The sequence below is a fragment of the Chanos chanos genome, chromosome 12, assembly GCF_902362185.1.
Source record: "Chanos chanos chromosome 12, fChaCha1.1, whole genome shotgun sequence".
Lineage (NCBI taxonomy): Eukaryota > Metazoa > Chordata > Actinopteri > Gonorynchiformes > Chanidae > Chanos > Chanos chanos.
Genome location: NC_044506.1, coordinates 6,215,862 through 6,239,450, shown reverse-complemented (window position 1 = coordinate 6,239,450; position 23,589 = coordinate 6,215,862). Strand labels below are relative to the sequence as shown.

The 23,589-nt window shown below is 42.6% G+C and overlaps 1 protein-coding gene across 1 annotated transcript; it reads right to left on the bottom strand.

Annotated features, from left to right (window-relative positions):
* Positions 1 to 9,882: 9,882 nt before the first annotated feature.
* Positions 9,883 to 20,283, bottom strand: slc39a4 (solute carrier family 39 member 4). Its single transcript, XM_030788427.1, has 12 exons — positions 20,074 to 20,283; positions 18,772 to 19,065; positions 17,879 to 18,095; positions 17,322 to 17,479; positions 16,006 to 16,177; positions 15,202 to 15,374; positions 13,629 to 13,796; positions 12,950 to 13,045; positions 11,691 to 11,745; positions 11,132 to 11,284; positions 10,318 to 10,505; positions 9,883 to 10,011 (listed from the first exon to the last, which is right to left on the bottom strand). Exons 1-12 carry the CDS (start codon positions 20,281 to 20,283, stop codon positions 9,883 to 9,885), a joined length of 2,013 nt encoding a protein of 670 aa, XP_030644287.1.
* Between the last annotated feature and the right edge of the window lie 3,306 nt (positions 20,284 to 23,589).

Here is a 23,589-nt window from a genome sequence, read left to right as displayed (position 1 = left end):
TTTTGATATTTACTGTTGTACAGAGCATTTCCAGCTCTACTTTACATTTCCTCTCACAGCCATTTAAGAGAATGAGGGTGGTGAAGACCCGTCCACCCCCCCCCAAGCTCCTCTATCCCTGGTGTTGATCTTTGTCTCCCCCTAGTGTCTATGTGTAGCATTGACCCAAGGTATGTCTAATTTCATATTGAATCCTGGTCAGCTTTAGGATAATGTCTTGTCTTGTTTTTTCCACTTCCTCTTGTGAAATCTTTGTTTATTTAAACTCCACCAGCCCTTGGTTGCATGCTGATACAGCCAAAGTAAGATAAATTTCTCTGTAAAACTGTTTGTGACATTATTGTAACTTCAGCCTCAGACATGTATCATAATAGTCATCTGGCTGCAATTTATAGATTTGATGTATGTTTTGATGCTTTAAACAGTAGATTTCCAAATGTAAACCACTTCACACACCGCAAGGGCCGTTCTCCGAGCAGAGAAGGGAGAGAGGGGAAAATGGGCTTGTGTGTGTTGCTTTTGTTTGAAAAGCATGTACTTGGTTGGTCTGTGTGTTTGTATGCGTGTTTGTGTGTGTGTGTGTGTGTGTGTGTGTGTGTGTGTATGTGTGTTCTCAGGGCTGGAGACTCTCCTGTGTTACCTGGAGCTACATCCTCAGTGGTGGGTTGAGCTGCTGCATCCGACTCTGTCAACTAACATGCTATGGAGGGCCCCCACAACTCCACACACTCACTGAACTGTACATGAGCGTGTGTGTGTGCGTGTGTGTATGTTTGTGTGTTCGGGTCTCTGTGTGTGGTGTGTGTGTGTATGTGTGTGTGTGTGTGTGTGAGTGAGCGCTTGTTAGTGCGTTTATGAGAAAGAGGGAGAACAGGTCATGTGAGTGTAATACACTTGTCTGTCTGTTGTATGTATCTGTGCTCATCTCTAAAATGTTTATGCTGATCAGTACAGTAAATTGTACAGTGTACTTCTGTCTGTTCATTTACCATGGATCTGTCCTATAACTGTCTATACAGATGACATTTCCTCAGGCAGGGTTGTGATGGAGCAAGAAACAGTTCATCAAAATAGGAGACAATGAAAGTTAAATGATACTGAATGCAGCAAGTTTAAGCAGAATTTATAATGTGTGTACAATTATTTTTTAACTCAAGCATTTATAGAATTTCTTTAAAACAGATTCATTTTTGCCTGACTGAGGAGGTCTTGAGTGCCAAAATGTTGCAGATTTAAAGCTGTGTACTTAAGTTGTTTGTCTTGTTGGAGTGTTTCTCACATGAAGGACTTCATTTGTATGGTTTTTTTTTAATGTGTTGTGTGGTCACGTGTTTTGTGTATCAGTGGTGAGTATTTGTTGTGTGTTTATGTCTGTCAGGTGTCCCCCAGTTGCCGTGGTGTTGGCACGGAAACGGATGGCGGGATAGAAGGTGGAGGGGTGCAGCTCTCTGGAGTTTGATGTGGTGGAGCTGGCTGACACCGTGTGCTGGCAGGTACCACTGGTCAAACGAGGACTCCGACAACTCCAGTGGAGCACTGACAGAGGTGTGTGTCTGTGTGTTTTAGAGAGAGAGAGAGAGAGGCGTGTGTCTGTGTGTTTTAGAGAGAGAGAGAGGTGTGTGTCTGTGTGTTTTAGAGAGAGAGAGAGGTGTGTGTTTGTGTGTTTTAGAGAGGGGTCGAGATGAAGAGAGAGAGAGAGAGAGAGAGACAGACAGAGAGAGAGAGAGAGAGAGAGAGAGAGAGAGAGAGAGAGAGAGAGAGAGAGAGAGAGACTCGCGTCTGTCTGTTTCAGAGAGAAAGAGAGGAGAGGTCAGTGATGAAGATCTGGGCTCTTTGCAGGTCATTGGAAATATTCTCTCTTTAAGACACATGATGTCAAGGTCTACAACCGCAAAAAAGCCACATTGTGCTTCTCACAGAATCACCCACAGAACTCAACTCTCATGAATCTGGGCTTGGATTCGTGCGTAGTCTAAACATGCTCTCCCACCAACAATGACCAGATACCCAGTCGAAAACTTGTCCCATTATGAATGGTCAAGAAAGGGAGACAAAAACACACTCAGAAAAATCTCTGCCCATTTCAATACCCACGAAAATATACCAGTAGTAGTTTAGTTTTTAAATTTTTTTTTTTTATTTTGAAGAGATCTGTCTATGTGATACCTCAGTGTACACATTCCATAGAATAGCTTTTTTCTGAAGAGCGTCCAACTAGAAGAATTTCATTGTTAAGAGTGTACGGTCAAAGTCATGACGAGGCTAGTTTGGCTTCTCCTGGAAAACCGTGTGAGGTCACAGTGACCTGGTAGTGACAGCACTTTTGACGTCTTACAGTGAGTTGCTGGCACGGAGACACAACTTGTATCTCCAGTTGTGACACGTGCCACAGTCTGTTTTATCGTATGGAATCTGACGTTGCTTAGCAACCCTGCCGAATGAAACGCCCCATAAATGTTAATTGAATTATGAGACCCAATAAAACCAGTAGGGCAGTGACTCTCAGTGGTCATTAGGAGACTTTGTTATGCACATAAATAATGATTAGTTGATCACACTGTGCCTGTCCGTAGATAAAACATATACAAATAAAAATAACGTTGTTCTCTTTTTCTCGTAATCTCCTTGGGGTCGTTCGGGGCACAGGGAGGAGCGGCATCCTCGTGGAGTTCTCTGCTCTCTCTTTACCTTTCTCATGGCGACCTGACGGCGGAGGAGATGGACGAGGTGTGTGGGTTCCTGCACGGCCGCGTCGTAGCGCAGGAGAGAACGCAGCTCTACCAGCTGAGAGCCTGCTTCACAGCCTTCCGCAGGTCACCTGACCCGCTCTTTTCTGTGTTTGTTTGTTTGTTTGTTTGTGTACATGTTGGTGTTTGTTTCTTTTCTTTTTTGTTTGTTTGAGTCTTTCCTAACCAATAATGGCCTGGTCTGGTCACATAATGTGAGGTGTAATGTGACAGATAAACTCTAGAGCTCTGAAGGCTGAAATTCTGCTCTCAACTGCGGTTGTAACCAAACCCAAACTCAAACTGGCCCCCAACCAAAACGGTTTTCTAATGATCTTTTGTTTTAGGTTTGGTGTTGTTCTCCATCAGTTTTGTTAAGCTGATAGGATTTATGAAAAGAACACTCCAGGATAAAAAAGGAAAAACATAAATTAAAAGGTGTTTCTGCTCTGTGTGTGTGTGTGTGTGTGTGTGTGTGTGTGTGTGAGAGAGAGAGAGAGAGAGAGAGAGAGAAAGAGAGATGAGGGTTATGAGTATAGTACGGTGAGGACTATATGTAATAATATATTAATTGTCTGTTCTGGCTGAAATATTTGTTTTTCTTTGGCACAGCAGTCAAATTTCCTCATAACAATGCATGCAAGTTATGTTAAACATAAAACTTTTGAAAACATGCTTCATATTTAGTGTTACTTTACTGAAAACACAACCACACACACACACACACAATTTTATCTGCATTGCTTCTTGCCCTTAATAAAGTCCAACAGATCAGTGTATTCATTCTTCGACAGCATCCCATTAAAATGTGCATTCCTCTTATTATCACAGCATTCTTCCACACACTGTCCTAAATGAAAGTCTGTATCACCTCTGCTCCTTACATCTGGATGGATTTTATTGCTTATATTTTCTCTGCTGCTACCCATTCAAATGAGTTACATCTCAATTAATGGACTTAAATGGCCTTGTTTTCCACAGTTATTACTGGACCTTGGTCCATAATTTAAGACAGATCATTTGTGTCCTGTTGCACATACACTGGGTCACGGTACAGCTTGTTCCTTTTTTAACCTCAGCTGAACCAGACTGGAAGATTGGACTCTGTGCTGATGTCTTGTGTAAAGATAGTGAAACTGAGGGACTGTAATGTTTTGAACAGTCTTTTGTTTGTTTGTTTGTTTGTTTGTTTGTTAATTTATTTGTCAGTTGCGGGACTGGGAGGAGCAGATCTGTGCTGACATCAGAGGCTTCCTGAGCAGCCACAGTGATGAGAAGTTTTCTGGAAGAGCAGTGGCCAGAATATTCCACGGCATCGGCTAGTCTCCCTCTTTTTGCTTTTCTTTTCTTTTCTTTTCTTTTCTTTTCTTTTCTTTTCTTTGTTAGCTCAGAAGCTTTGCATGCCCTTCATCTCTTGGAGCAAATACTTCAAACACTATTTATGCATTCTGATTCTCTCTCTCTCTGTACCTCTTTCCCTCTCTCTCTCTCTCTCTTTGTCTCTCTATCTCTTTCTTTGTCTGTCTGTCTGTCTGTCTCTCTCTCTCTCTCATGTCTTTCTCTCTCTCGTTTCTTTCTCTCCCTTCCCCCCTCCCTCTCTCTGTCTCCCTGTGTCTTTCTCTCTCTCTCTCTCTCTCTCTCTCTCTCTCTCGTTTCTTTCTCTGCCTCTCTCTCTCTCTCCCTCTCTCTCCCTCTCTCTCTCTCTCTCTCTCTCTCTCCCTCTCTCTCAATTGTTTATTTTACAGTTGAAGATGTGATACTACTTTTATACACTTGCTGTATAAATTTATGGTTTATGATTTTATTATGTGATTGGATAATGAGATGAGTTATGTAAATGAGGCTCTGTCTGTTACGCGTGTATTGGTTTTAGCGCTACGTTATTGAACTGTGATTTTCTAACAAAAATTCTGTTCTTTTACTTCATTTTCTTTACTCTCATCTTCATTGTTTTGACATAAAGTAACAGGTGTGATGTAAATACTGGTGCACACACATTATTATCATCGTTTTCTCCCAGCTAAACGTCTCCACAGCGCACAAGGACAGTGTTCAAGATATACCCCCATTCAGCCAGGCTGAACGTCACTTACTTGTCCTAAGCACTAGGGGGCAGTACTGCACTGATCTGGAAAGTCCTATTTCTTATAGGCATACAAATGAAAGGTTTTTTTTTTTTTTTTGGATTAGTAATTGCAAATGGAATAAATTAAAGCATCTCATTTAACAGAACATTTTTTACAACTGTAAAAAACAGAATTACATGTACATTATACATATACGTATATACACATTATCCACTCTCCTTTGCCATTAGTTAATACACTCGTGAATTCACAGGAATTCACAGACTCTGAAAACCATGTCTTGGAATTCACCAGGGATATGTAGTGTAAATGACTGTAATACCCCTATTCCATTTAACATGTCAATGACTTCAACTGTGTTTGAGACATAGATTTTACTTAGTCTACCTGTTCTCATTGCTCTTCACAACAGACTGGTTTCTCTGGGGGCAAAGATCATCACTGGGATCATTTTGTGAGGTCAGACAGAGTTTCATTATGTAGTGGAGTTAAAACTGAATTCTTTGAAAATGTCCAGTTGTGTCATACTTAAACGTCACAGGTCAGCACTAGCTGTTCAGGAGCCTCCTGCGGTGCACTATAGATCATTATCTATAGTGCACCACAGCACTATAGATCCTCACAGCACTATAGATCCTCACAGCACTATAGATCCTGACCCTGTTGACCTCTTAGAAGGCTTGCGTGTTCCCTCAGCAAAGTATGTCTGCGCTTGCTAAGAGGTCACGCACTGCATTCTGTACAGTGTGTACATTATAAGTTACTGTTAAACCCTCCGTCTATTCGACATGTCAGTGACTTTAATTGCGTTAGAGACAAAGATTTCACTTTGCTTATCTGTTCTCACATTCTCATTGCACTTCTGGGCAGACTGGTTTCTCTGTGGGGGCAAAGATCATTTTACTGGAATCATTTTATTAGGCAGACAGAGTTTCCTTACTGTCCTCATATTACTGTGCGTTTTGGTTTTTTTTTTCGTCCGTGATGTGAGCCCAGCCATTTCAAACTTCCCAACACTCTACTCAGAGACCCATGAGAAACGGACTTCACTCCTGTATCGTTTTACAAAAACTCCTGGGAGTCACCAGAACTCTTCAGTGGTGCCCTGCTGGTTCTCCCTCATGAAGTCCACAGCAAGAGTTTCTGTGACGACAATGCATGAGAGCAAAGATCAACACACACAGGATAACTGAGAAAAAAAAAATAAAACTAATGCCATAAAGACATGGAGGGAGGATTCGTATTCTGTTGGGTCATACAATCAAAGCTGACCTACATTTTCCTCAGGGTATCAGCATGTTGATATCAGTTACTGGAACTTCCTTAAATCAACTCTGTGAATGTGTGTGTGTGTGTGTGTGTGTGTGCATGTGCGCATATTTGTGTAAAGTCTTTGGGATAAATTTGAAGAGCTAATCCTTGCTTAAAACTGAACTCCAGTGCAAACAAAAGTCTTTAGGACTATGGAAGAAAAAAATCTGTCAAGTCATACAGACAATCAAAGCTAACATTATATTTTCCATAAAGCACCTCTGTTTAGCAATCAGTTACTGGAACTTCCTTAAGTTGACCATCTGTGTGTGTGTGTGTGTGTGTGCGTGTGTGTGTGTCTGTGTTTGTGTAATACATGCGTGCATATGTGTGCAAAGCCTTTGAGATAAAGTTTAGGGACAAATCCATGCTTAAAATTTAACTTCAGTGCAAACAAACGTCTTTGAGACTGTGAGAATATATCCAAGACAGTCTTGAAATGTCAGGTGTTTTGCTCTTTGAAAACAGGCCAAGTTAACCACAGACAAGGCACTTTGTTTGTTTGTCTGTGTTCCAGAATCTTGAGTGTTGTCCAAAGTTCAGGAATGTCCAGTAAATGAGACCAGGTTTGTTCTTAGAGGAAGAAAAAATCAAGCAGACAAGCGTGATGATGAATGAGGGCATGCATTCCTTTTGGAGGCCGTTCATTCGTTTTCCTGGAAATCGGCCAAAGCTTCGGCTGTCAGGACTGCAGTTACTTCCTTTAAAGTAATAGAGTCTTTGTCCTTCGATATTTCATATCCTAGTGCGTGCGTCTGTGCGTGTGTGTGTGTGCGTGTGCGTGTGTGTGCGTGTGTGTGCATGTGCGTGTGTGTGCATGTGTGTGTGTTTACGTGTGCATGTGTGTGTGTGTGTGTGTGTGTGTGTATGTGTGTGCGTGCGTGTGTGCGTGTGTATGTGTGTGTGCTTGTGTGTGTGTGTGTGTGTATGTGTGTATGTGTGTGCGTGTGTGCGTGTGTATGTGTGTGTGTGTGTGTGTGTGTGTGTGTGTGTGTGTGTGTGTGGGCACGCACAACATCTGTTGTCTTGAGAGTGAAGGACTTGTACAATGACTTTCAGATGATCGATGTTGAATAGCAACCTTTGCCCCAGTCTATGATAAGAGAACCAACAAAGGCAATTACTAACCTTTATCTAGGTTTATCTAGATCCAAATCTTCCATCAAACTGTTTAAGGAGAGTTTGCAATGCAACACACTTTGTAAATACAATGAATTACGACTTCACCTACAAATTTGCAAAAAGTTTGAATGTTTTGGGATCTCACACTGATTCTCATAGTAATTTAGAACGCGTTTCCTATAATATTCACTATCCTCAGCATATCAGCATTTTTTATGATGCCAGGATGGTTTCTTATTGTGCCAGTCAGCGAGGGCAGAGCAAATAAAAACGCATGAAATGACATGTGCTGTATAGTCTGCTTGTCTGGGGAGATCTTTGACAGCTCCTGCTATCTGATTGTTATCAAAAAAAGAGCATGTGAGATCTCAATTTTATAGTAGACTTTTAAAAACAGAGATAAGATTTTACAGTGAACTTTGCGAGCCAACTGATCTTTGAATTGCACATTTGTAAATCTGTTGTTTAAAAACTGTAAAAAAAACCCCAAGATTTTAAAGATTAAAAAAAAGAAGGATTTCCAGTTTCCTGTTATCATCAACATGCTATTATTTCCCCATAACTGTTCATATTCACATTGGATTCCAGGCCTCCGACCAACAGGGCCCTCACTGTGTGCATTTCCTCAAAATGTCTTACAGTTATTATCTTTTTATGTCGATGTGTAATACTCACAGCATACAAGTGCGTTTGGAGCCACTTTTCAGTCTTTTTGGCAAAATTGGTCTTTTTTTATGGAGAGAAAAAAAAAATAAACCCTTATGTTAATAATACTCCAGGAACTGACAATGTCTTTTTTTTTTGTTTTGTTTTGGGGTTTTTTTCGGTTCCGGGACAACAGCCATTACTCTGCTGAATATCATAAACAGCAGACCCGAGAGGTCCTCATACTGTTGAGCCGTCAATAACACTCGAAATAATATAAAAACTGATGATAAGATATAGTAGAGAGTTTGGATGTTTTCTTTTTTATAGTCATATAAAAAATGTTATACTGCTAACGTAGAGTAGACGCCTCAGTCACGCATCTCGGCAGCACAAGGTGTGGTCTCTGGCAGGGGCACAGCCTCGACACACAAAAGAAATTGGTACCAATCGCTCTAACATTTTAATCTGGTTAAATGCGGTCGTTTAACGCAGCATTAATTACACAGACCAGTCAGGAGTCTTCCTGCTGGACATACAGTCCTGTCACTCTTACCCGTTTTGCAATGGCTAGGGTTCAGCGTTATCAACACACGACGTGCTACGCAAGCCTTAACGGCTGTTTGCAGAGAGCTAGAGCAAGCCAGAAATCCTTTTCTCCTACACACGTTCTCTCAACTCATTCATTCTTTCACCCAGACACGCCAGACCAGCTCTCCGGTAACCATGGAAAAACCGGACACTGATAAGTTTCTATGAGAATGAATAATAATAATAATGATAAAAAAGGCACTTTTTTTTTTTTTATAAACACGTCTAGTACCAGGCTCTGCGAAGGACTGCCGACCTGTCCAAGGTGTTTCCCCGCCTTTCACCCAATGAATGCTGGGATAGGCTCCAGCACCCCCGGCGACCCTGATTGGCATAAGCGGCTTAGATAATGAGTGAGCGAGTGAGTAGTACCAGGCCAGTGATAGGAGATCGTTCCCCTTGAACTGTGACCACTGCAAATCAGAGCTGTACTGTCACCCACTGCCTGGATACTTCATGGTGCATTATCTCTGGTTCGAGATGCTCTCTCTGATAAAATAACAGGTAACGGCATCATAAATGGTTTGTGCGAGGGAGTTGTTTGCAAAACAAAGAAAAAGAAAAAGAAAAAAAGTGACAATGGTTTCTATTTTGAAATTATTTATTTGTAAATTTATAAATTCTTTATACATTGAACACATTTTACACGTCATGAAACAACATAAAACACATTCAAAAGCTGCACTAGCTCCATGGGCAATGTTGGTGTTTGTGTGATATTTGTTCAATCGGTTAGAAACATAAAAGGCAGAGTTTATTTTATCTCAGTTACATCTATGGCAAAACGGATGGCACAAACAGAAAAGTAAAGCGTGGTGACATACCGGAGTAACGACCGCTTCAGAATACATAGAAGATTAACATAAACGCAAAAATATTTACATTTATTAATTTGGCCGTTACACTTGTGCAGAATGACTCACTTAATTTCTCCTAGTTTAAAGCAGGTACGAATAATAAATCTTAATACACACACACCACAGACCATAAAACTTAAACAGATACTGACCAGTGTGGGGTGGAAGTACATTGTGCATATCAAGTATATAATTCAGTAATTTAAATGACCTCCATCTGCATTTTCATTTCCCTGGAACTAGTGCATAACAGACATTAACTAATTCTACTACAGAAGAATATTGCACGTACTCTACCTTCCCAAACATCAGCAGACCACGGTTTTAGTGATTTGTTTTGCTTTGAATGACATCAATTAACCTGTTATCAACAACTACTGCAGACAGTGAATATCGTAAAATATTTAGGGTGAAGCGTGCAGAAACTGGCCTACTGGATGCCCTGGTGATACCTTTGTTTTTTAATTTTTTTTTTTTATTTATTCCTTTGGAGCATCCACTAGTGCCACAGAGACACTTTACAGAATTCCACCCCAAAAAGTGCTAGAATCCGATGTTGTCCTCGTAGAGGGAGAGGATCAGCATAATTCCCCATCCGGTCCAGAGTCCAATGTTCTGGAGAAGGAGGATGAGCCAAGGTCTCGTGCTTTTCACATGCACCAGAGTAGGGAGCTATTGGGTTTGGAAGGAAAGATGATGTAAGGTCGCATGTAACTAAGACCCTCCTGGTACTGTACCACTACAACTCCAAAGATTACCACCTCTCCACAAGACTGAACGTGCAATGCTGACTGACAGATGCTGCCGGAGGAATGATGGATTGTGGGAAAATGTCTTATTTAGGTAACTTCACCTCCCTGAACTGAAGCAACAATAATAATTACCTGGCATCTAGGTGGGGGGGGAGGGTGGGGGGGACTACCGGTGAAGTGAGCATTTGTGTGTGTGTGAGAATGGAGGGGGAGGGGTCACACCTACCATATCAGCCAATCCCACGTACAGGAACAAGCCAGCGGTGACTGCGGCGATCCACTCCGTTGCTATTGTGTCGGTGGACACCGACAGGGCGATGTACAGGCCGATGAAGGAAGCCATGGCGCTGCCAATGTTCAGCAGCAAAGCTTTCTTCACGGACAAGCCGCAGTGCATCAGGATGGCAAAATCGCCTGAGAGTCAGAGAGTCCCGGAAAACAAAAGGGTCAAAAAAAAAAATGGGCCGCAAATAAAATACCTGTTACCAATCTGTGCAAAAAAAAAAACCCCCAAAAAAACAAACCTTCAAATTCTTTCAATTTTTTTTTTTTTTTTGTGTTGATTTCTTAGAAATTGATCTTGATGGGAGTGTCTACCAAAAGACTGAAACAATGCACAGTACGAATGTGCCAGGCAAAAATGTGGAACGTGAAACCTTTTTGTGTCTGTGTGTGTTTGCAAACCGTCTGTGAAAAGCAGCGTTGTGTATACCAGTACAATAGCTGTCATTGTGCCTGCTGGCAAGCTTTGCTAGGTGTAACTATTAGCTTCTCAGAAGCAATGCGTCAGGGGCTGTCATCGCTAGCTTTATTATTTCATAATGTGTTTTAACACACTGATCCAAATAGTGCGTCTCCTGGATGACGTCTGTAGGTGTTTCCGAAAAAGCACATTCAGCACCACTGAGCGTGCTTTGGCAAACACACACTTTACCTCTCGCCACCCAGCCATTTATGCTTGTTACATTTTTTTTCTTTCTTTTTTTGGACTTGGCTGCCGGGAACTGTGGGAAACTGTGGGGTTTAATCTCATGCCTCACCCAGTTCGTGAGGTAGCTCGTGACAGAGCACGGCCAGAGACGTGGCCAGCCCCGACCTCCATGACTGGGAAAAGGCCGCTCCGATCGCCAGCCCGTCGGCAAAGTTGTGGATCCCGTCGCTCAGGGTTATCATGAGAGACAGCATTCGGTTATCTGTAGGACAGGACGGCGCAATGGAGGAGAAAGCAGAGGAAGCAGAAAAGGAGAAGGTTGAGAGAGAGAGAGAGGCCATCAGAGGAGGCTTGTGCTGATTGAAAGATGAAGCGAAATCTAAAGCGATGTCTTATTCTCAGGGTTTGGATAAAAGGTCTGCCACAGACAGCGAATGAGACTCTGACATTAGCTTTCTCCATCTGTCTGCACCAAAAACCCCCCCAAAAAACCCCCCACGCAACACACACACATGGCCTTTAATGGCTCGTGGTGCAGCTTACCGGGTCTTTAAATAGCACATTGATATATAATTAACCGAGGCGTCTGTATAATTATTGACCAGATCGTAACTGAAGTCTTCAGTATGGGTCTCAGCGAGCACACGAAGAAGTTCGGCGGAGCTTACCTTTAGAGTGAGGGACCGCCTCTGTCGGGAGTTTCATTTCAACCTCACCATCAACCTACATGGAGAACAGTCACGTTTTAACATCACGGATATTATCCCGACAAATTGTCAAGTATAATTTTCATTAAGGAAAAAAAAAAAACCAATTTAAAGTATTGGACAGTGTGAATAGCTTCAAGAACTTTGGTGTCCAAGGAGTCTGAACAAAGCAATGACTCAATTAACAAGACCACCGTAAATTCTCAAATAAGAACTGAGTCTCACATAATGGCCGGGGGTGCTGTCCGTTTGGGCAAATAAAAGCTGGGTAAAAAAAACAACAACAACAACAACAACAAAAACCCAAACAAACAAAGAAACCCCCCATAAATTACAGAGAGGCTCAGGTGGTAAATTCATCATATTTCTACAGCATTACTTACATCAGTACAACAGCATATGGCAATTATGCTCACCTACCGATAGTGTTCTACCTCACACGGATTATGGTCGCTGTAGGACTATGTGTATTAATGGCCCATTATTAGTATTCAGGGATATCACTACGGAAAACTCTCTCCTTCCTAAAGGGTACAATTATTTAATAATAGTCGGACTCTAATAATAGCCTGTCTCAAATAAAGGCTCTTTTTTTTCAGCTGAGGCAAATAAAGGCCTCCGCCACCATTTGAGAATTTACGATATATTAATTACTTTCAGCTCAGGAGTGTAACAAGTGAAGGAAAAAAAAAACAATCTGAGGTTTTTACAAAGGCTAAAGTGGATTCTGTTGAAAGTGAACATTCTACTGGAATTCCCATTTAAAGTTCTGGTGCTTCTATGACATCACTGGCCTCTCCCTCATTGTACTCCTTCAGATCTGAGTATCATGTTTCCTTATGGCGCTATAGTAACCATTGTGACATCACACTGCTCTTACTGACAAATGTACTGCTGAGGCCCTTATAGTATGTCTTACCAGATCTGAGGCCCTTATGTAAAAAATGTAAATCCTCCGTGATTGCACACACACACTGTGAACAGTGAGCAGTGAATTTGTCTCTGCATTTAACACACCAGTAGGGAACACACACACCAGACGCAGGAGCAGTGGGCAGCATTCCTCTGCGCCCAGGGAGCGTTAGGGTTAAGTGCCTTGCTCAAGGGCACACAGCCGTGGATGTTGGGCCTCCAGTCACGTGTCCGGTTCTCTAACCTTTAGACCATGGCTGCCCTATGGTGTGTCTTACCAGATCTGAGGGCCTTACAGTGTCTCTTACCAAATCTGCTTGGGAGGTGGATTTCTTGCTCTGTTTGTTCCTGTGAAACATTTCCAGAACTGTCCCATGATCACAGTGATGTGGATCTGAGTCCTCCTGAAAAAATCAATCAATCAATCAATCAATCAATCAATCAATCAATCAATCAGTCAATCTCATATATACATATTGATGGATCATATTGGTCATATCCCAATGAATAACTGCTGTTCCTTGTCTAAAAACAAACAACAACAACAACAACAACAAAAAAACATTTCATGATGGCTACGTGTCCAGTCTTAGCAATAAAATATTAAACATTAACCTTCAAAATAACATGTAACTTTTTCAGTGAGGGTATTGCAAAAGCACATGCACAACTGACTGACAGTTTCTGAGATACTTGGACATACCCTGTGTTTTATCAAAGTCATAAGATTCAAACCGTTTAGTAGGAGATGATTCATTGTCATATCATAAATGATAGCTGGATATCTACGGCTACAAAGATTTACAGATTCCCATCTGAAACATACCTGTTTGACCTCAGGTCCAAATCTATATCATAAATGTTTTATTAAGGGAGAACTAAAGATTTACCAAACTGAAACTGACAGAACTTGAATGCGATAAAGACGGCCTTTTGAGTTCGCTTATGTTCGCCTTCACTAGGAAGACGCGTCCTGAGGGCACTTACGTCGCTGTGAGTGGCTTGATTTTTTTTGGTGATGATGGAGAAGACAGCCTCTATCAGGAAGAAAAAATACAGCGCCACGATCACCACCAGCAGTTTATAGATGTGGTCCATGTTCTCTCCCGCGTGGTCATGAGTGTCTCCTTCACCGTGTGCGTGGAGGCCTAGGAACTGGACACACACACACGCACGCACACACACGCACACGCACACACACACACACACACACACAGAACACAGTGTGAGGAGAATCACAGCGCAATCAAACCAGAGCCCCCCCACCCCTCACCCCCCTCTCCTCCTCCAATGCAATTAACTCCAAAAAAAAAAAAAAAAGAAAGAAAAAAAGAAAGAAAAAGAAAAAAGAAAAACTGCATTCTCCAACACATTCCCCTGCAGCACTGTGAAGCAATTGGCGGATTTTGTTCAATTAGAGGCCGCTGTTGTTGCTCTTTAATCAGATTATTCCACACTTTGGCCCTTGGCGCTGCGTGACATCGGCCCTGTTTTGCTGACATGGATCTAAACGGATGAGGTGGTGGAGGCGTGCTCCGGCCTGAGAGAACCAGCCCGTGGGAAATAACGCACGGAGGAGGCACGGTGCGCCAATCATGTGTTGCTTCCACAAATTCTCCACCCCCCCCCCCCCCCTCCAACCCCCCAACCCCCCAACCCCACCCATCGGTGTTTTGCTCTAGAATGCAATGCTTTTGATGAGGTGTTGGGAAAAGCCCTTCTAAAGGGAGTAATGATATTTGGCTGTCAGGGGAAAGACAGACTATGGTTGTCCTCTCACGGAGGAAGAAGAAGAGGAAGAAAAAGAAGACGAAGAGGAAGAAAAATAATGACATTAGCGCTGAGATGCAGTGTTAGCTCTGTGATGAAGGGTGTGATAGGGTGCCTGATGATAACAGGTTAAACCGATCAGAGACCCAGCAGGAAGAAGTAGGTAACAAAAGCTGAAGTTTCCCCTCAGATATTAGCAGCACAGTAACATCCAACTCCGAACACACACACACACACACACACACACACACACACACACACACACACACACACAGGACAAACTACAGCAGAGAAATAAAACACAGACACTGTGCAGAAAAGACAGAAATCTCTGTTCCGTTATAACACCCCCCACAGAGGACCTGATTCATGTCACAAGTTACTGTCCAGCGGGCTTTCAGTCTGTTCCTTTATGTAAACACCGTCTTGACTATACAGGCATTTTTATCTGTGACAAACACTTCACATGGCACTTATGGGCATTTTCTTTGTGTGTTGGTATTGCATTGACTCATTCAGTCCTATTAAAAATGTACAAGCAAAGTAAATGAGAGAAGAAGACTGCAGTAGGTACGAGCGCTGGTTCAGGAACAGAAGTGCAAACCATTTAAAGACATATTCAACACTATCACCAAGAGAGCATTAACCAGTGTTTGTTTATGTACGTGTGTGTGTGTGTGTGGGTTTAATATGCTAGTGCTTACTGAACGTGTAGAATATAGTTTGTGTGGGCATTTGGATTTTGCCTCTCCATCTCTGCCCTGTGCGCCTGATAGCAGAGCTTTCTTACCACGGGCAGCAGATGCAGCAGAGAGTCTCCGGTGAGAGATCCCACAGCCAGACTAATGCAGAACTGGATACACATCTGGAAGACTCCGCTACAGGACGTGCACAGCAGAATCACAATGCCAAACGCGGCAGCCAGGCATATAATCACATTGGCAAGTGTGGCATACAGGTATCCTGCATGAGAGAAGAAGGGAACGAGAGAGAGAGAGAGCGAGAGAGAGAGAGAGAGAAAGAAAGAGAGAGAGAGAGAGAGAGAGAGAGAGAGAGAGAGAGAGAGAGAAATAATAAAAATGAGGTTTAAGCCACAGAGAGGCCTTGATGGAACAAAGTTTAAAGCTTTTTTTTTTATTCCTCAGGGAGACAGGTACCAACTGGCTTTTAAAATGAGACAAATTAAGCTCTCTATTTAAAGGAAACAAATCTGCAACACCCCCCCCCCAAAAAAAAAAAGTAAATAAACAATATCACCACTTGATTCAGGACCTGAGATTATCATTCATCTGGTATAGACAATAGCTCTAAAAACTTTGTTTAAAGATGGGTGTCTCATTCTTGCACAAAACCTAAAATCTTACTAATGGTTTCAGCCTAATGCTGACATCCAGCAGGCTTCTAATGATGGAGAGCATCTGATCCTTGGATGTTTTAAGCTGCCTCTTTCTAGAAACTGAGTCACACTCTGAGAGAGACAGAGAGAGAGAGGTGAAGAGAGACAGAAAAGAAAGAGAGAGAGAGAGAGAGAGAGAGAGAGAGAGATGATGGGAACAGAGGAAGAAGACAGGAGACATTGTAGAGAGACACTCACTCTCGGCGGTGGTGAGTTTGCCGGAGGGTTCGGGTGCAGGGCCGGTTTCGGGACAGGCTCCGCTGAGAAGCTGCTGTATAAGGGCGGGGCTGAGACGTGAAAACTCGGCCCGCGTCAGGCCAGAGCCGTTCAGGTGATAGATCTCTAACAGCTCCCCCGGACTGAAACACGTCTGCACAGAAAAACCCAATCAAACACACACGCAAACCAAATCACTGCACATCTCTCCAAACATGCAGCTACTCTGGCATGTGCTGTTATTTGCTACAGGGCTTACGTAGCCTCGTTATAATATTTTTATTACTGTCTTGGAATACGCTATGACCTGCAGTGATGGAAAATATGTAAACTGACGGGAAATGAAGCAGGATCAAATAAAATAAGAATGACACAGACAAAGAGGGTAGAGAACGTGAGAGAGAAATCTAAGGTAATTTAACAAAATTCATCTCGAATGTCAAAAACCCTCACGGTTACTACCCTTGTGTGGTGGCTTCAACTTCCCCTCATTACAGATTTTTAGCTTTTTCTGTGTCACAGGGCCATCGTGAGCTGATTACAGGAGTAAGTGATGTGATAGTGCAGGCCACTGTGGTTTATAACAATGGTTATAATGTGTTATAACAGCTTCATAAAGTACCACAAGTTCTAAGTGCCCTTAAAATAAAGTTTAAAGACTTTGAAAGAAACCGGCAAATATTGAATCTAATTAAAACTGAACTGGAGGGAAAAGATCGAGCATGCCGTCTCATTAAATTCATTTTAATAGGATCGCTAAGGAGGAACGGGTTGCAAAATAAATCCTCAAATGAATCTCCCAATCAAACCGCGGCATATGTCACAACATCCATCAAGGCAGACGAACAGGAGTAGCCGAATCTGAGTGAGGCAGCAGCCGGGAATCTGATCTCTGCGCTGCCGAACGGATAATTGTCACGCAAAGCATCACTGTTAAATGCTGTTTTTTTTTTTCCTTGGAGAATTAAAAAATCCTTCTCATTTAGACTTTTTTTTTCCCCCCATGGCGAGATTTCCCATGTGACTCCGCTGCTGCCGACGGCTTGGGTCTCACTGCCACATCATGAAGCATAAGTGTGTGTGTGTGTGTGTGTGTGTGTGTGTGTGTGACTGTAAGGAGTGTGTGTGTGTGTGTGGGGGAGGTGTAAGTGTGAGGATTGTGTGTGTGAGTGTGTGTGTGTACGTGTGTGTGTTTATCACTGTAAGAGTGAGAGATTGCTTGCAGCGATGGCCCCAGCAGTAACTGAGATACCATTTAATGACCCTCGATCTAATTATCTGCCCGCCGCTGTAATTACCGTATCCCAGCTGCTGTTTCGGGGCTGTACCCCCTCCTGGCTGAGTCTGAGGTCCCCAGTAGCAGAGACGTGATCATGGTCGTGGTCGTGGTCGTGGTCGTGGTCGTGATCGTGGTCGCCACTCAAAAGGTTAAGGCTTGTCATTAAACTCTCCAGGCCTGAGGAGAGACGTGGAGACACTCAGAACACAACAAGACGACAACTCAACACAACTCAACACAACTCAACACAGCTCAACGCGTTATTATTCGTGAAGCAACACAAAAATCTACATCTCAAAAACAATGTGTCTGTTAACACCATATGATAACGTTAAATCCTTGACAGAAGAACCAGGCGATTTTGTTTTAGCTCAGTAAAGTGTTTGCACTGAGTGGACTAATTTTTAGAACAGTGCTGATAGCGTAACACAAAAGGGAGGTCACTCTGTGTCACTGGAGAGATGATGTAACCATGGCGATAATGACAAGATAAGTGCAGTACACGCAAATGACAGTGACGGTCGAGATCGTCCTGTTTCGCGCTGGCGTGACACGGGCGCTGCGGCCCGGCCGTACCGTGCAGGTCGATGTTTTCTGGGCCATAGCGAAAGAAAATGAAGTCCAAAAAGAAGCTCTCCTCAGGAAGAGCGTGAGCGTGTGCGACCATGCAGTCCCCACGTATGGCGTGGTAAACGATGTTTCCGAACACCGCGTCCAGGTCGTGGTGGTGGGGGTGGGGGTCACTCAGAGTGAAGTTGCTCTCCTCCAAAATGTCATTTAAAGAAAGGCAGTGCTGTAAAAGACATCATACACGTAGAGTTACAAACACATACGGTCATTTAAAGACGCCATGTCCGTTCGATTGCCCAATTTAGTGGTCATGATGAACCTTTGGGTCAAAAGGACGGATTTATCATTGGGCTGTTAGTCCAGCGAATCTGAAGTCTTATCCGTGACAGAGAGAGACATGTTGCAATGACAATTATTAGGCTGTGGAAAATATTTATGGTCAGACAAGGAGCAGGAGTACACACCTCGGATTACAGTTACTCGGTAAATGATTTTGACAAGTGTTTTGGAGGATTTCTTTTCTTTTTTTTATATTTGCACCTTTCTCTCTAGTCTCCTTTTCTCTTTCCTTCTTTCTTTCTTTGTCTCTCCTGTCTTTCTTTCTTTACAAAGTGATTAAAAAGTGTGATACGTGATGATGTGACGTTACTGATATTGAATTATTGAACTGATATTACTCTTCTTGATTTTTTTTTTTGTGTTTTTTTTTTCTTGATGGAACTACCTGTTGTTCAATTTTAAAGAGGGGAACCTGGGACCGACTCAACACGTGGAGAGTTTGTATTTAGCTCTCTCTACCCCAAACCACCCCAAAGTACATCTACACGCTTGTCGCTGCTAGCTCTCAGACTAAACCTCACAGACGTGTCACCAATCTCTCTTCGAAGACCTGGACTGACCTGGTCGTGCCCTTCGTCGGCTCTGTAATACTGCTCCATGGCGTGGAACATTTTGTCCAAGCCCTCTGCCACGGTGCCAGCCCCGTGCCCATGGTCGTCCTCGCCCGTGACGATTTGGACGAAGTGTTCCGTCTCATTTCTCCACAGTCCCTTCTGTACGGCCGCGCAGGCCTGCGGAGTGGCGCTGAGGTAAAAACAACAACCTGCTGCCACCCTGAAGAACCCAGCGACGTCCAGACCATCGGAGCTGGAGTAATTACCGACCAGCTGACCGGGGCTTTCCACAGACAGACACTACAAACAAAATTTAAAAAAAAAAGGAAGTTACTGTATAACTGTATGTAGACATTCTCCTTACATCAAAAAAAAGTTTTTTTGTTGTTAGACATAAAATAAAAATAGAGAGACAATCAGGACAGTTCTTGTCAGACCTGGGTGTCAAACTTTAGCCTGTAAGTCTAAAGACAGGCAGTCATGTGCTTCAACTAAAATTCATAAGGTAGACTTGGGACAAAACAAAATTCAGGGTCCCAGGGTCGTTTTGAAATAAAGCCATGACAAAGCAAAACGGAGAGGCCTTGAGTGGGTTATATCTACTTGTGCGTGACGTTCCGTCCTCGCGCCTGTTATGCTTAAACATAGCGCAATAGGATCCTCAAACAAATAAATCTATATCAGATTTTGACGGACTATCTCGTGTTTTTTTTTCCCCCCTTTTTCTTAGTTTTTTTTTCCCTTTCTTGCAATCATTAGCTGTCAGAGCAGAAGCGTCTATCTGCGGACCCTTTGCACTTGACACCCAAACCTTGACAGATTTGTGAGCTTTCACGCATTGTAACAACTATTAAAAGAGAGATATCTTAATAATATAGATATCTGGAATAATAAAAATATTACTGAGTCCACAGAATTATTTTCACCTTCTAAGATGCCAGAGAATATAAAATTTAGATTAGTTTCTTGAATAAAGTATTGAACTATCAAACAAACAAACACTTCATTCTCATATGGATACTGTCTTGGTAAAAATAAAAAAGAGATTAATCAACATACAATGTTCGTAAGATGATTCGTAAGAATCTATGAAAACAAACGAAAGATTATTCGTAGAGATCTTTTATTCGTTTTTGGACATTAGATTAAAAAAGTGTTAGATATGCGATCAGTTAAAAAGGGTGAAAACATAGTTTGTTTGAGCATTAACAAGTTAAACGTTTTCGGTCCCTGAACGAAATCAACTGTAGCGCGCGTTGGACCTCGACCTCCTAAAAAGTTATTCGAAGCAAGTAAAAAAAACCGTACCTTTCCACACGACACTTCAGCGCATTGCACACGTTTCTCCAACAGTTCGAAAAAGGAGCGAACACCAGTTTCATTCAGGTAGTCTTCCCCTGGGGACAGAAAATTTACCACCTTGGCGTAAATTTCTTCTTTGAAGCCCTGCGCGAAACTGAACCCGTTCAAAATGAGGCACAATAGTGCGCATAATGCAACCGTGTTTCTGCCTCCCATAGTCGCTTTATCTATCTGGCTTTAACGACTGAAAATGTAAAAGAAAGAAAAAGAGAAATCAGAAATGGCATTTTCAAGTTTGACTCCTCGGAGAAAGAGTGTCAGTTCCTGGTTACGCACCACATTTAAGATCTTCATTTAAGTATTATCGGTTAAGTTAGAGGTTTCTCTTGTGCTCTATTCTTAACTCTGATTGGTCACCAGGTAGCTTGCGCCTCGGCAATGTCTCATAAAACCGGAAACCTGTTTAGTTCACCTGTCTGGGGGGCACACATTACCTTGGTTGGTGTGCTAGCCTGCTGAACAGGTGTAGTCTTATCTATCTTTAAAAAACATGTTTGCACAGTTGAAATCACAGGTATTGGGTTGTGAAGCACATTTGTGGTAAAAGGAGGAGTGGTATTTCAACACATATGTACTGGACGTTCCTGTAATGGGCCTTAATGCATTTTGGTGAAAACAACAACAACCGTAATAGTGAATGCTTAAATATCAATAATAGTTTTCACTAATATGCAGTCACATATATTAAATATTATTAGAGCAAAAGCTTTTATTTTGAAAGCATTCTTCAAATTATGCCAATATGTACCTACATTTTGTTTCTATATATCTGTATCTATATTATCTAAATCATCTATATCTTTTTTTTTTTTAAATTAGGGCTGTACACATGAACTCTATGTATAAATACACACATCGAATGTCTGTATAAATACACACACTGGATGTCTGTGTTTCTGTGTTTGACTGTTTGTCCCTGCCTGAGAATATCTTTCTTTAGCACACACTCTTGGCAGGTACACAGTGTTTGGTCAGTGATTACTGTTTTATTTTGGGGGATAAGAGGTGAACACTAAAAAAAAAAGTGTGTATATATATATATTATTTGTTTTTTTGGTGATAGCCACAGACCTTCAAAAACAGTTTATTTCATTTATTTGTGTGTGGAGAGTAAGAGTAATGATAGTTTTGTGCTATGGTCTGCAGAATAAGACTCAGCTCTGGGCGGTCAGCATCTCTGCGTGGTACTGCAGGGCCTCCTGTAGGGTACCTTTTTTTTGCTTTTGTCGCAGACTGTACACAGACTTTCTCTCTGTGGACGCTGTGGGGGCTTGTGGGTTTTATCATGGAGCTGGTTGGAGATTCCTGCCATACAGGTTTGTTTTGGTGACTGACCGGCACATTTGTCTCCTTAGTTATACCTATTCACCCCCCCCCCCCCCAATCCCCCTCCCACACTCTCACATTGCTGTTGTCCTCAGAGTCTTGGTCTTGATTCCTTGAATACTCTCACTCTCTCTCTCTTTACCTCCCTTTCTCTTCTCCCACCTCTCTCTCTCTCTATCTCTCTCTCTCACGCTTTCTCGTTTTACCGTTTTTCCTCTCCTTGCGAAGCCCAGAGGTGGTGAGAGAAGCGGAGTGCCCTAGTTTGTGTTGCGGAGTCAGAGACAATTGCAACGTGTTTGACCTTTTCCCTTAACCACTTGGCCTGTTGCTCTTTCTCCCCTGTCACACTATCTTCCTCTTACTTACTCAGCACAACTGCATGTATTTCAGTGCCTCTCAAAGGTGACAGCTTTTCCTGATCTATCTGTCTGTCTGTCCGTCCATCTGTCCGTCTATCTATCTATCGGTCTATTGTTCTATGAGAGGCAGACAGGTCACGTATCTGTCTATAGCAGGTAATGTGGAGAGGATAGCCCCCCCACGCCCAGATTGGGGAACGATTTTTTTTTATGACACTATAGTCTTACTATAGGTGAAACCATCAGCATTTTGAGAGATGGAGAACACGTGTCTCACAGTCGGCTCTCAAACACTTGTGAGGAAACAACCCATTCTCCTGACAGATGTTTGCTTGTTTGGACCTCAAAGGGAGGCCAGTTCTCTCCCTTAAGTGTGAACGGGGGCGGCCGGTAATATCCCTATTACTGACTGTCATAGGTGTCCCCCCCTCTCTTATCCCACCTGCCAGCCGAAGACAGTGAGACCTCAGGAGACACAGAACGCACGACACCTCTCTCACAATGGTGCTGCCTCATCAGTTCTCTGACGGATTCACACAGAGAACAGCGTCTAGGAACGATACCCTTGCGTTATCGTCACCCTTCACCCATTCAAACCTCCAGCAAGTCACACGGTACGATAGTTACCACACAACACAAAGACGCCTCGTGTGGCTTTCTTAACTTCGTACAAGAAGCTGACTCCCATAAAACTGTCTCGTAATTTATTTTAATTGAGCTCGGTATCAGAGCAATTACATTTGTCTGATTTTGCGACCTTTTAAACTCACCAACCTTACCAACCTTTAGTTCTGTGGGTGGTGCTAGGATGCAGGGACTTTGGTTAATATTCAAACTTGTCTGAGATCATTTATATGAATGTGAATGAGGCCATTGTTTCTCAATCCTGCTCCACAGCTCTGCAGATTTTAGGTCTCTCCCTGCTCAAACAGACCTGATACAAGTCGTCAGTGAATTATCAGATTTTTTTGATTAGATGAAACAGGTGTGTTAGAGCTAAGGGGAGAACTAAAATGTCTAGAACCGCGCGGCTCTGGGAGCAGGATTGAAAAACGCTGCATCAAGCCTATGTGACATGCCGTCAAACAAAACAAAAAAAAAGGACATTACCATGAACGTCCACAGGAGGGAGCTCTTGTCTCTGATAACGTAACATGATCATGGAGAACTGGGATCCTAAAATGTGTCCTCACATGGAAAGTTCATCTCAACAAGCATTTGAGCTATTTTTAAGATAAGACGTAACAACTGGTTTAAAAAACACATACATATTATTGTTCTGGTGATCTAAAGCAGCTTTGAACTGTAGTTGAGTGGGGATTAAGTTCCCCAGATCCCACATAGGGAATTGAGACGGATACGTTTGACGAGTGCATCAGTCTAAGTTCTAACGAATGTTAAGTACAAAGTTTACGAGCAACGTGATTCTTCCCCGATAGTTCTCCTGTGTCGGCCAGTTCAGAAGTGCAAGATCACACACACACACACACACACACACACACACACACACACAGGTAATGTGGTGACCCATCACAGCCAGACTAACTTCGACAAGGAACCTTCTGCTGGATAACAAAAATAAAAGCTGATGATGAAATGACAACCCCCCCTTGGTGGGGTGGGGGTGGGGGTTATGACCCTACTTTAATACTTCAATATCACTACCCATTAAAGCTAAAGATATTCATATCCAAACTTCAGAGACAAGATATCACAGATATTGACTAGATACTAGAAAGTGGTCTACAGTTAAGCAGACAGAGAATCTGTGTTTGCA

Coding starts and splice junctions, on each gene's coding strand:
- slc39a4 (XM_030788427.1), bottom strand. CDS start 20,283: ATGGGAGGCAGAAACACGGTTGCATTATGCGCACTATTGTGCCTCATT. Junction 16,178..17,321: donor GAAACAGCAGCTGGGATACG/GTAATTACAGCG, acceptor TTTTCTGTGCAG/ACGTGTTTCAGTCCGGGGGA. Junction 15,375..16,005: donor CAAACTCACCACCGCCGAGA/GTGAGTGTCTCT, acceptor TCTCTCATGCAG/GATACCTGTATGCCACACTT.